Source organism: Mobula birostris, chromosome 15 (assembly GCF_030028105.1).
Source record: "Mobula birostris isolate sMobBir1 chromosome 15, sMobBir1.hap1, whole genome shotgun sequence".
Classification (NCBI taxonomy): Eukaryota; Metazoa; Chordata; class Chondrichthyes; order Myliobatiformes; family Myliobatidae; genus Mobula; species Mobula birostris.
Window position 1 is genome coordinate 24,237,889 of NC_092384.1, and position 14,495 is coordinate 24,252,383.

The window sequence follows — 14,495 nt, forward strand, 5'->3', positions numbered from 1 at the left end:
ATTTCCCTCTTAAATGTTCTCTTGCATTTCTTGTACTCAAGTACCCCATTTGTTTCTTGCTGCCTACACCTTCCCCTCCTTCCTAACCAGGGTCTCAATATCTCACGAAAACCAACATTTCCTAAACTTGGTAGTCTTGCCTTTTAATCTGACAGGAACGTACAAACTCTGTACTCTCAATACATCACTTTTGAGCACCTCCCACTTACCAAGCATCCCCCTGCCAGAAAACAATAAATCCCAATCCACACTTGCCAGACATTTCTGATGATCAAACTTGGTCTTTCTCCAATTTAGACCAGACCTATCATTTTCCATAATTGTCTTGAAACTAATGGAATTATGATCACTAGATCCTAAGAGTTCCCCTAAACACATTTTTGTCACCTGCTCTATCTTCTTCCCGAATAGCAGATCCAGTATTGTACTCTGCCTTTTTGGGACCTCTATAATCATTAAGGAAACTTTCTTGAACACATTTGACAAACTCTATCCCTTCCAGCCCTTTTACAGTATGGGAGTCCCAGTCAATATGAGTAAGGTTAAAATCATCTTCTATCACAACTTTTTTTTTGCAATTGTCTGTTATCTCTCTACAATTTGTTCCTCTAAATCCTACGGACTATTGAATGGTCTAAATTATAATTCAATTAACCTGGTCATTCCTTTATTATTCCTCAATTCCACCCATATAGCCTCAGTAGATAAGCCCTCCAGTCTGCCCTGTCTGAGCACTGCCACAAAACTTTCCCTGACTAGTAATTCCACTCCTTCTCCCTTTAATCCCTCACACTCTAAACACAACAGGACCCCAGACCATTGAGCTTCCAGTCCTGCCCCTCCAGCGATCAAGTTTCACTAATGGCTACAATGTCGTAACTCCACATGCTGATCCATCCTCTAAGCCTATCTTACCTTACCAGCAATACTCCTTGCATTGAAATAGATGCAACTGAGAACATTATTCCCACCATGCTCGACCTTTCAATTCCTATCTTTGTATGTAGGCTTAACATCTTTCTCCACAACCAGTCCACTACCTACCCTGGCACTCTGGTTCCCATCCCCCTGCAACCCTAGTTTACACTTCCCCCTCCAGTTCAGGTGCAAACTGTCCTGTCTATACAGCTCCCTATTTATAGATATATATTATTTACAAATATCCTAATATTTAGAGATCTATAAGGCAGGGTTGAATAATGATCTTTCAAGCAAGATATCTCTACACACAATCAGCCTTGTTGGGCAAGTCACACCCAACACCAGGCTTCTGAAACAGACACTCTTTTCTGAGGTCCTGCAGGATAGTACCCCCACCATTTCATTGAATGCATGGCTCACACCTGACCAAAGTGGAGACATGGCATTGAAAACGTTGAGTCCATGCACCAGGACAAAAAGATGACAGAAGAGGCGTACCACCTAATAACTTACCCACCTTCCTGCCCCAATCGGTAACATACTTCACCATGAAAATCTCAATTATTGGTCGTGTTGCACTTGTTTGAATGGGATATAACAAGCAATCAGACGGTCAATAATCTAATGAGAATGCACAGTCGATAGGATGCATTTAATAACAAATTATGCCAGCCATTGTAATCTTAATGGAACCAACACAAAAATGAAGAGGGCAATTTGGGCTTCCAATGCAATGCTCTTAATTTAGGAATGCACTTAATTGGACCAGACTGGTGCTTGTTCTAAAGCGAGCAGAAGACAGCTCTGGATGAGAACAGCATTAACAGGAGTGTCTGAATAATCATTCAAAGAGCAACACAGCTCAGAAGAGGAAAGGCACTCACAATCACTGGAAACCAAAGCACTTCATTTGTGCCACATTAGCATGATATTCTGAACTTGTCACACAATAATACAAGTGTAAAGATGCTTTGCCATGAGACTGTTCAAATTACCATAATTTATACTGACTGGGCTATAACAGACATCCAACAATTAAACTGACATTTACCATGGTGAGGTCGGAGATTTGGACAACATACTATCAGGCATTACAGGAAATGACTCATTCGTATGCAGATAGTTGTGAATAAATCTGAGAAATAACATGAATTTCATAATGCAGGAATTATTGTAATATTTTCCCAATAGCTTATTTACTGTATATTTAACTCTGGGAGATGATAACTGACTAATTTGTCTCATGTAAAGGGGTCTACCTTTATAATAGTCCTTCACTAATTTCACAATTGCTGGCAGGGACACAACTTTTCAATAACATCTGTTAGTCAGCTGTATGCCATCCTTTGTGAGGGGCAGTGAATAGTAACCCGTACACTGAAAAAAGATGGGTGTAGGGGCAGGTAGAGTTGAGGAAGCAGGGAGACTGCAGAAGGAGTTCAACAGATTAGGAGAATGGGCAAAGAAGTAGCAGATGAAATGCAGTGTAGGGAAGTGTATGGACATGCACTTTGGTGCAAGGAATAAAGACATAGACTATTTTCTAAACTGGGAGCAAATTCAGAAAGCAGAGGTACAAAGGGACTTGGGAGCCCTAGTGCAGGATTCCCTAAAGGTTAACTTGCAGGTTGAGTCAGTAGTAAGGAAGGTAAATGCAATGTTAGGATTGACTTTGAGAGGACTAGAATATAAAAGCAAGGATGTCATGCTGAGGCTTTGTAAGGCATTATTCAGAGCACATTTGGAGTCTTCGTGCACAGTTGTGGACTCCATATCCAAGTCGGGATGTACTGCTACTGGAAAGGGTTGGGGATGATTTTGCTCCTGAGAGTATCGTCATCCTCATGAGAATGACCCTGGGAATGAAAGGGTTAATGGATAAGGAGTGTTTGATGGCTCTGGGCCCGTACTCGCTGGAGCTTAGAAGGATGAGGGAGATCTCATTGATACCTACTTAATATTGAAAGACCTAGATAGTGTGGATGTAGAGAGGATGTTTCCAATAGTGGGAGAGATTAGGGGCGTAGGCCACAGCCTCAGAATGGAATAGAATCCTTTTAGAGCAGAGATGAGGAGGCCAAGTCATTGGGTATATTTAAAGTGGAAGTTGATAGGTGTCAAAGGTTGTGGGGAAAAGGCAGGATAATGGGTTTGAGAGGAAAATGATAAAATGGTGGGCAGATTTTGGTGCTTATATCTTATGGTCTTATGGAGCAGCGTGACACATGCATGCACTGAGGTGGTGTCGTCTCAGCTGCTGGATCTGTGGACAAGGATTTACTCAAATATCGCCGTGATGATTGTATGTTCTAGTATCAATTGTTTGGCAACAATAAAGTATAAAGTAAAAGTACAGTTTGATCTCTCTTTCATCCAGCCACAAGATGGTTCTCAATCTGCTGATCATTATGGGGAATCCTGAAAGGTGGGTGGATTATGGTGCGTTGGCCAATGACCGAAGCAGAACTTACCACTTAACAGACTTTGATGAGGGAACTGCACAGAGTTGCTAGGAAGAGAATTGGATTTGATAGTCAACATGCGTTGGGAAAACTATCTCCTCTAAAGCAGCTTTAAGGCTTTGCTTCTCCCATTCAGATAATGTAAACCATAAATACAGAGACTTACATTTCGAAATTCCCGGAATGGTACAAATTGTACAATATCCCGCGTAGTTTCTTCCCCAGTGTATGATCGTAAAACACTATTGTCTCCATCCAGGAACTCCATTGCAGCAAAGTCAGCATTTCCAACCCCGACGATGATGATCGACATGGGCAGCTTAGCTGCCTGCACAATAGCGTGTCTCGTCTCATCCATGTCGCTGATAACACCGTCTGTTATAATCAGGAGGATGAAGTATTGCTGTGAATAAACAGAGAAAATAAGATCTCCCTCCTTAACAACCAAGAAAAATTTCAATAGATAAACATTAAATTGTACACGAGAGGAAAATCTCTGTGGGTCAGATGCACCATAAATGGGGATATCTCGTTAGGGATGTGCTGCAAGGTCAAAAGTGCATTTATGTATTTTAAGGCAGCTAATAATTTAAATCAATTTTTAGTGTTATATTGATAATAGAGAAACATTTGCTTGCCGTTCTCCCAACTATTCAAGTGCAATGCTGGTAAATAAAATTGAATTTTAAATGGTTTGAAGAGAGGTTCACCAGGATGCTGCCTGGATCAAAGAGCATATGCTGTAAAGAGAGCTAGACAAACTTGGATGTTTTCTCTGGAGTGACGAAGGCTGTGGGGAGATCTGAAAGAGGTTCATGAGATTATGTGAGGCAGAGATGGAGTAGACAATAGTGTCTTTTTCTCAGGGCTGAAAATGTTTAATACCAGAGGGGATGCATTTAGGGTGAGAGGGGATCATTTCAAAGGAGAAGTGTGAGAAAAGTTCTTTACACAGCCAATGGAGGGTGCCTGGGGTGGTGGTGGAGGCAGATGCAGTAGGGACTTCTAAGAGACATTTAGATAGGCACATGAACGTGAGGAAGATGGAGGGATATGGGCATTGTGTAGGTAGAAGAGATTAGTTTAGTTATCCATTTGATTACCAATTTAGTTAGTTCAACACCACAATGTGGGCCAAAGGACCTGTTCCTATGTTGTACTAATCTGTGTACTGATGTTAATTTGGTTATGGAACAAAGCTTCCTTATTCCCACAATAACCATACTTCACTAAGTACATGAAAGGGAAAATTATAACAATGCAAAATTATAAAACACTGAGAAATGAGGTTAAACATAAATGGTTACAAATAACACCTCTTGGCATGAATGTACATCAACAAAATCAAAAGAATTAATTACAGAGAATAACTGCCCAGTTAATCAGATTCTGCTTTATAAACTGCTCCACCCATCTTAGTACTGAGAGGCTATTGTTCCTCGTACCACAGTAGTCACAAGTTAGTTGGCCATTTGCCTCTTGTTTATATGTTATTCAGATTTAGTGGAGTGGCCTGCTTCATTTGTATTTGTTAGATTGATGAGTACAAGGGAGTTGAAAGTAGAAGTGGAAAATACATCAACATTATGACCATTCACATTTCTCTTCCCTTCGTTGGGGAAGGAAATGTTAGTGCTATGGAATTCCAGTGTTTATTTCCGATCTGGCCTCAGCTATTGGATCAGTAGGTGAAGGATTATAGCTGGATTTACACCTTCTTGATGGCGATTCAGGGTGTGTCATAAATGCTGGTTTTGGAGCCTGCATCACCTTAAGTGAATAAAAATAATCAATTGCCTTTGTCTAGGGAGACAGAAATATGGCTCTGGTCTCCTTTTCTCGCTGTTAGGGAGTTGCACATGGGAGAGGATGATATGTGAAGTGGGAACAGGAAATACTTAGGATCCAAACTAATGTGTATATTTAACTTGCATCTCCAAAAGCACGCACCCTTGACAGAATAGGGTGGAAAGTTTCAGCAAGATGGAATCAATTAGATATGTGAGACAACTGGTGCGACAGCCCAAGGACACATATCAACAACTTCAAAACCTTTTTCAGACAGACAGCGCATTCCATTAGTGCTATCAGACCAAACTTGAAACACAGAGCTGCATGGGAGAGAGGTGCCCTAATGAAAGCTATAAGAAACAGTGTAAGTGGAAAAGCTAGAGATGAAAGGAACAAATAAATATCATAGAGCGTTACAGCACAGAAACCCGAGGAGGACTAATATCCCTGCAGGCAGGTTTCCTGGAGCTGATGGGGAGGGTTTAAACTAAGTTGGTGGGGGATGAGAACCAGAGTGATAGGGTTGACGATGGGCAGTTGGCATACAAGTAGCTGCAGTGTGTAGTGAGACTTAACAACCACAGGCACGGCATTTTTGAGTTTTTCCCAGCGCTGTGTTGAACGACAGAAAAACACATAGAGGGTTTTGATGGTTCCAAAAAACGTGACCATCATTGTATCCTGCTTGGCTGCGTGTACACCCACCAAGTTGAGTGAGTGATTGTCGCAATTCACAAACACTGCCAGGTTGTTTTTCTCACTTATTCTTTGATGAACACCACTTCTGTGTCAAGCCATCACAGCAGCGTTGTCATAGCACTGTGATCGACAATCTTGTAGCTCCATTTCGTCCTTCTCTAGCTGTTTCAAGATGTCTTCAACCAAGCTGTCAGCATCCTTCTGGCTTATCTGGATAAAACCAAGGAAGGACTCTCTAAAACAGACTGTTTTCCTCTCAAAATCAACGTCCACATACCTCACTACTTCCGACATCTGCTCATGGTGTGCCTGATCAGGAGTCGAGTTGAACATGAGACTGAAACCATAGTACTTGACTTTACGAATGCTTCTCAGTAAACTCTGGTGAACAGTGGATGCCATTATGTGGATGAATTCATTCTGGACACCCGGTGAAAGATAAGATGTGGATCCAGGATGACTTTCCAAATGAGTGAGGTGTTCTTTTATGACAGGGTCAAAGATGGCCAGTAGTTTCAGTAAGTCAAGGAAATTTTCAACATTGGAGTCATCGTCTAGCTGAAGTGATTCCCTGTGTCCTCGCAAAGCCAGGTTCTGAGTCGCAAGGAATTTTATGCAGTGAAGGATTCTCATCAAGATATCACACCACTTCTGCTTTTCCTTCTCAATCTGTGACTGAAATACTGCGTCAATAACTCCTGTTTCCAGCTAAATTTCTTTCCATTTCTTTCCACTGTGTGAAGCATTCCTGATGATTCTTGGCATTTTCATGAACACTAATCCTTTCAGGTGCTTCCACTGGCTGAGTCGACTTTCCTGCTCCAATGAGGATTGATGGTCTGACCGGGAATAGAGAAGACAACAGATACAAAATGCAGACTTTTTAGAAGGGGAATAGACCAGCCATGAGCGAGTCACTTCCTCACCATGACCATTTCCCAATTTCCTCTTGAACCAAGTTTTGTTCATTGAGTGGTTATTTGTTAGTAGGAAAGGTCCCTCAGTGTTCTGGAAATACTTCAAATCCAGTTTATTGTTTCTGTTCTCAACGCATCAGGCAGAATTGCTTTTCCAGTATCCTTGCCAAACTTCAGAAGTCCAATGTCATGCTGTTCAATCACTTCTGGTATGACAGTTTGAGGCTCTTTGACACCATCCAGTTCACTAGGTTCAGTGTCGTCAGGTTCAATCTCATCAGGTAAAATCTCGTCAATAAACTCATCATCACATCCACCACCACCGTCTTCCCCTCCTGTCATGTCCACGTTCTCTGTGGCAGCCTCACTCTTAATCTCGTCATACTCGGATTTATCTGACTTGACTTCCTCCTCGGCTTGTGATGCATTTGTACTTGATCCACCTTTGGATTCTAACAAACTTGTAGTAGGTGCAGGTAACTCCAGCGAACGTGTCAAACTAATTGTTCCGGGCTTTTAAAAGAAGGGCATGAAGAACTTGCTCAACTTCTTGGCTTCCTCCGCCTCCAACTTTTGTCTCTTCCGTCCTTCAGCTCCACTCTCCTACTTCTTCGTGAAGAAACGTTTCACGGTCTTCTCACACAATGCTCTGAAATAAGGCCACCCTCGTGCTTCTCACCCATGATAATCAAAGACAGATCATACATATGAAGAAAATTCTTTTTTCACTATCCGAGGATGGTTTGTCTGACTTTAATAGAAACTGCTCAGTGTCGCCCCCGCTTCAAGTGGCACCCAGGGCACGTGCCATACCTGCCGTACCTTAGATACACCACAGAGTCCATTATTAAATATGAGGTTTTAGGTAACTTGGACACACGTGATGAAATAGTCAGCATGCTTTCCTCAAGTAGAAATCTTGCCTGACAAATCTGTTGGAATTCTTTGAGGAAATAACAGGCAGTTTCATGAAAGGAGAGTCAACAGGTGTTGAGCTGGATTTTCAGAGGGCCTTTGATAAAGTGCTGCACATGAGCCTGCTTAACAAGGTAAGAGCCCATGGTATTACAGGAAATATGCTAGCATTTATAGAAGTTGGCTGACTGGCAGGGGAATAGATGAGGCCTTTTCTGGTTGACAGCCAGAGACTAGTTTTGCTCTGCAGGGGTCAGTGTTGGTACCGCTTCTTTTCACATTATATGTTAATGATTTGGATGATGGCTTTGTGGCCAAGCTTGCAGATGAAATGAAGACAGTTGGAGGGGCAGGTAGTGTTGAGGAAGTAGGAAGTCTGCAGAAGGACTTAGATGGATTGGGAAAATGTGCAAAAAATGGCAGATGGAATATTGTGTAGGGAAACGTATGGTCATGCACTTTGGTAGAAGGAATAAAGTCATAGACTATTTTCTAAATGGGCACGTAATTAAAAAAATCAGAGGTGCAAAGTACTTGGAAGTCCTTATACAGGATTCCCAAAAGGTTAACTTGCAGGTTGAGTTGGTGGTAAGGAAGGCAAATGTAATGTTACCATTCATTTAGAGAGGACTAGATAACATAGGAAATCTCATGTTCTGGTTATATTATGTTAATCGTGAGGACTGTCCAATATGGGTCTTTTTGGAAGCCAACTCTGTTACAAAATTTTCTATTATTTCTCTTCTTGGATCCTCTCGTCCTCTATCTTTAAATAAATTAACTGACAGTTTGGTAGTTAAACACACTTTGAGGATTTGGCTACAGTTCAGAAAACATTTTGGTTTATTGAGATTTTCTCTTTCTAGTCCTATTTTTTCTAATTTTTTTAAACCATCTGCGACTGATCTGTTTTTTTGGAGAATGGGATAGATTGGGGATTAAACGATTTCAGGATCTGTTTGTTGGAGGGCATCTTTCTTCTTTTGTGCAGCTCTCAGTGAAATATAACTTAGCAAATACCCACTTTTTTCGCTATCTAGAGATTAGAGATTTCTTCTGGCTTGTGCCTGCGTGCGTGCGAATTTGTGCGTCTGTGTGCATGTGCACGTCTGCGTGTGCGTGCGTGCATCCGTGATGATGCCTTTTTCATGGCTTTTACAAGGTGCGGAACGAGAGAGAGAGAGATTGTGTGGCGCGCCACTCCTCACACAGACATTTTTGCAGTAATTCTCCCTTTATTTTACGAGATCGAGTTGTGATCTCGACACTCAACCCGGCATGGATGGAAAGCGTACTCAGGTGCGGACCCGACTGGTTTCGAACCCGGGAACCTCCGCTCCCAGGTCCAGCTCCGATGTCATTGTGCCACCAGCCCGCCCGAGATTAGTGATCTTTTAAGATCTGAACTGCATATATTTCCTACCAGACCTGAAAAGAAAATAATAGATGTAATTTTTAATTTGAAACCTTTTGATAATGGCTCAATATCTTATATTTATGGTCTGTTGTTGGGACTGAGAATGGCTCCTTTAGACAAAACTTAAAAAGATTGGGAAAAGGATTTACAGACTTCATTATCTGATGAGGCCTGGAGGGCTATTTTCAAAATGGTTAATTCTTCATCATTTTGTGCTTGTCATTCCCTCCTACAGTTTAAAGCGGAGCACAGGGCTCATATGTCTAAAGACAAGCTCTCTCGTTTTTTTGCAGATATATCTTCTTATTGTGACAGATGTAATAATGGAGAGGCTACATTAATTCATATGTTTTGGTCATGTTCAAGCCTTGAAAAAATATTGGAAAGATGCATTCCAAACTTTTTCTTTACTTTTTAAAGTTAATTTTAAGCCCAATCATTTGACTGCCTTATTTGGTATTGTTGAGGAAAGATCTATAATTTTGGAGCCTTCTCATTTGTGGGTACTGGCTTTTATTTCTCTTATGGCTAGGAGAGTGATCTTGCTTAAATGGAAGGAGGTTGCCCCCCCCCCACACACACATGCTCAATGGTTATGCGACGTTATGTCATGTTTAAATTTGGAGAAGATTCGTTGTTCGATTTCTGATTCTAATCAAGATTTTCAAGCGTTATGGGGACACTTTCTGAACCATTTCGAAAATCGTTGAATTGTTATTGTTATCAAAATATAGATCTGGGCTATTATTATAAAACACTATATGGTAAAGTACCCTTTTTTTGTTTTTTTTTTAACAACCAGCTTTGTCTTGGTAGTGGGGGTAGATTTTTTTAATAATATAATTAACCATATTATTGTATTTCATAATTCAATTTATTTTATTTGATTGATCATGAATATGGGATACCGTGATTGTATCAGTGTGATTTATATATAGTGCATTATGTACTACCTTATTTTGATTTATAATAAGTATCCTTATGAATTCTGTGTTTAGGTATATGAAATTTAATAAATTTAATAAAAATATTGGAAAAAGAAAAGAAAGAGAGGACTAGAATACAAAAGCAAGGATGTAATGCTGAAGGTTTAAAGGCATTGGTCAGACTACATGAGAGTATTGTGAGCAATCTTGGGCCTGTTACCTAAGAAAAGATGTGATGGCATTAAAGAGGGTCCAAAGGAGGTTCACAAGAATCACCCCAGGAATGAAAGGGTTAACATATAATGAGGTTTTAATAGCTCTGGGCTTGTATTTTCTGGAGTTTATAATAATCACGAGGGATCTCATTGAAACTGATTGAATATTGGAAGGCCTAGATAGAGTGGATGTGGAGAAAATGTTTCCTATAGAGGGTGAGTCAAGAACCAGAGGGCACAGCCTCAGAATAGAGAGACGTCCATTTAGAATAGAGATGAGAAGGGTTTTATTTAGCCAATGGGTAGTGAATCTGTAGAATTCATTGCCAGAGATGGCTGTGGATGCCAGGTCACTGAGTATATTTAAAGTGAAGGTTGATAGGTTCTTGATTAGTCAAAGCATCAAAGGTTACGGAGTAAAGGCAGGCGAATGGGGTATAAATCACTCATGGTGGAGCAGACTCAATGGGCTGAACAATCTCCTATGTTTTATGGTCTTATATAGGCCCTTTGGCCCTTCTACTCCAGGCCACACTTTTATTCTGCTAACCCTATTGACCCCCATCTGGACCATAGCCCTCTATACCCCTCCATCCATGTACTTATCCAAACCTCTGTTCAATGTTACAATTAAACCTGTATCTACCTTTTATGCGGCACACTTGCACCACCCTCCGAGTGAAGAATTTCCCCCTCAGGTTCTTCCTAAATATTTCATCTTTCACCCATAGCTTATGACCTCTAGTACCAGTCTCACCCACCTGACCTCAGTGGTGCATACCTTATCAAATTTCCCCTCATTTCCCTATGCGCCCTAGCCTATTCAACTTGTCCCTTCAACTGGGGTCCTCCAGTCCTGAAAAAAATCCTTGGAAATTTTCTTTGTACTCTTTCAACCTTATTGATATCTTTCCTGAAGTTAGGTGACCAGAGCTGCACACAATACTCCAAATTTAGCCTCACCGTTTTATACAACTTCAACATAACATCTGAATTTGTGTATTCAATGCTTTGAGTTATGGAGTCCAATGTGCCAAAAGCTCTATTAATGACCCTATAAATCTGTGTCATTACTTTCAAGGAATTATGGATCTATATTCTTAGATCCCTCTGTTCTATTGTACTCATCACAGTCCTACAATTCACTGTGTATGTCCTACCCTAGTTTGTCTTTCCAAAGTGCAACAAATCACACTTGTCTGCATTGAATTCCATCAGCCATTTTTCCAGCTGGTCCAGATTCCACGGCAAGCTTTGATAGCCTTCCTCACTGATCGCTATGTCCCAAACTTGGTGTCATCCACAAATTTGCTGATCCAGTTTACCATATTATCATCCAAATCATTAATATAATTGGCGAGCAACAACAGAGCCGGCACTAATCCCTGCAGCACACCACCAGTCACAGGATTCCAGCCAGAGAGACAAAATCTACTTCCTCTCTGGCTTCTTCTGCTCCGTCAATGTTGAATCCAATTTACTACATCATGCTGAAAGCCAAGCGACTGGGCCTTCTGGACACGGTGGGACTTTGTCAATGGCCTCGCTAAAGTCCATGTTGACATCATCTTTCATGGTAGCCTTCTCCAAAAACTTGTCAAGTGCCTCGAAAAACTTTGCCAAGTGCTTAATAACCCCAAATGATGTCAAGCTGTATGAAAGTCCCAACAAGCCCTGTTGTGTCTGTGCACAACTACATACCTATTAAATAAAAGCATGCACATGGGAGATGGCCTTAACTGGTGTATTCACATTGCAGTGAGAGAGGGAGTGAAAGCAATGTGCGCGCATAGTCAACAGATCTGTACATAGTACTGGGGGGGGGGGGTTATTGCTCTTAAAGAAACAGATTCATTAATTACAAGTCCCCCCTTGCTTTTTAAATCTCCTGCTTACTACAAGCAACAGTTTACACAATCTCAAGCTCCACATTTTCAAGGGCCTATCATTGTGTCAGGGCATCCTGAAACCCTTTATTCCATAACATACATAGACATGGGATGTAAAAGTAGTGAATGCTGACAAACAACGGCAGGTCCAACAGCATCTCCAGGAAGGGTTAATGTTCTGAACTTTGAATCACTGAATATTGTTATGTTTTTTAAAAATTTCAGGTTTCCAGTATTTGCAGGTTTTTAGTTTCTAAAGCTCTGTAGAAACGCTTTGGGGAACACAAAGGGTCAGATAGAAGAGATTCTGCAGATGCTGGATCTCTAGAGCAACACACACAAAACGCTGGAGGAACAGCGGATCTCAGGCAGCACCTGTGGGGGAAAATAAACAGTTGATGTTTCTGGCCGAGATGCTTCATCAGGACTGGGCAGGAAGGGAGCAGAAGCCAGAATTAGATAGCAGGAGCACAAGCTTGCAGGTAATAGGTGAGATTGGGATAATGTGAGAATCTGGGAGGTGATAGGTGAAAGAAGCAAAGGTCTGAAGAAGAGAGGAATTTGATAGGAGAGGACAGTAGACCATTGAATAAAGGGAAGGAGGCGGGGAACCAGGAGGAGATGATGGGCAGCCTGTGAGGGCACGGAAGGAGAAGGGAAAGGATGAAATGGTTACAGGAATGAGGGAAAACAAAACGGGCGGGGCCAGGACATCAGAGAGGAGTGGTTTCTGGAGGTTAAAGAAATTGAAGTTGATGCCATTGTTGGACACTACAAAGTCGGATAATGAGGAGTTGTTCCTCCTATCTGGGTCTGGCATCATAGTGGCAGTAGAGGAGGTGGGGAAGGCCATGGTCAGATATGTCAATATGTGGTAATGGGAAATGGAATTGAAATGGGTGGCCACCTGGAGATCTGGGCTGTTGGTAGGAGGAAGAGGTGAAGAGCTGAAGAATTAGGAATCTGATAGGAGAGGAGAGCAGACCAGGGGAGAAAGGGAAGGTTGGGGGTGGGGGGTTGCACCAGAAAGAGGTGATGGGCAGGCGAGGAAAAGAGGAGGGGTAAGACCGTTCCAAGTAGCAGACAAAAGAAATGTTGTTGAGGGTTCTGTACCAGCTCTTCCAGATGGAGGAGGAGAACTGGCTAGCTCTGTTGTTAGGAAAGAAGTGGAGAGCTCTGAGGCCTTCCTGATGGGGTAAGGTAATGTTGAGGAATCTAGGGTGGAAAGAAGGTCATCAAGGCTGAGAAACTGCGAGCTATTGAAATGATGGAGAGCGTGTGAAGAGTTAGAGAGGTAGGTGGGAAGGGACTGAACCAAGGCCGACAAAATGGAGTCGGGATATGCGGACATGAGTTCTATCCAGTGCAGCAGGAGCAGGCAGATGCGATAGGTCTACTGGGGCAGTTAGATTTGTGAATCTAACTTGGGTAGGAGATAGTAACGGGGTAGCAGTGTACGGGAACTATGAGGTTGGTGGCAGTGGAAGGAAGATCTGCAGAGGTGTTGGTGCAGAAGACGGTTGCCTGATGCTCCTTAGTGGGATCCTGTTCAAAGGGTAAGCAAGACGAGGCATCTGAGGGGGAGCCCATCTGGCCTCACAACAGCAGTAATGTTTACGAAAGAATTTCCACAGCTGAGAGTTTGAAACCACTGGTACCAATAGTTATGCAAAGGAACTCAAGGATCCAGAACAGTACGCTAGCACTTTATGGCTATAAATAATACATGGTCTATTAAGATCTTACACATTAGGATCTATCCATTCAATAAATTGTTGAGGCAGTGTTAGAGTGCAGTATTAAAATCACAGAAAGTCTCTCCTAGCATAATTTGTTAGTTTATTTTTTATGGCATAGCAAATTCTGAAGTAATATTCCATAGATTAAACATTAAATGTACAAGCAATATCTGAGAATAATATCCATTTCAGTTAATATGACACAAGAGGGCCACTCCATTCAAACCACATTGTTATTGGCAACTTTAATATTGAATCTCGCTGTTCTACCCAATTAGTCTGACCTGGCACTTTGGCAGAGGAAGACAATATTAATAATACTACAGTCCTGCCTATTGTCTTGTTACAAGCTACAACAGGTTTGTTAGCTCATTTCCTGGATTATTTGCTGTCTGTAGTGACTAGAAATCTATATGCCGAAGCCTTCTGGTTTACTATCAGCCAAAGCAGTACCACAGCTCCTTCATAAAATCATAGTGGATGTGGACAAGGTGTCAATAGCAGGAAATTTTACCCACAACAAGGGTAGACAAGAGGACTACCTTTAGGAAAGGAGGGAAGAGATCCAGAAGTAATATAAGGGGGACCTTCTTCACCCAAAGAA

The 14,495-nt window shown here is 41.7% G+C and overlaps 1 protein-coding gene across 4 annotated transcripts in view; it reads right to left on the reverse strand.

The window, feature by feature from the left end:
• The window catches only part of cpne2 (copine II), a 275,831-nt gene that overhangs the window by 15,790 nt on the left and 245,546 nt on the right, over window positions 1-14,495 (reverse strand). For all 4 annotated transcript variants that reach the window (XM_072279463.1, XM_072279464.1, XM_072279461.1 and 1 more), the window contains one exon: window positions 3,550-3,786. In XM_072279463.1, coding sequence (XP_072135564.1) covers window positions 3,550-3,786 — 237 coding nt within the window. The remainder of the gene's footprint in view (window positions 1-3,549; window positions 3,787-14,495) is intronic.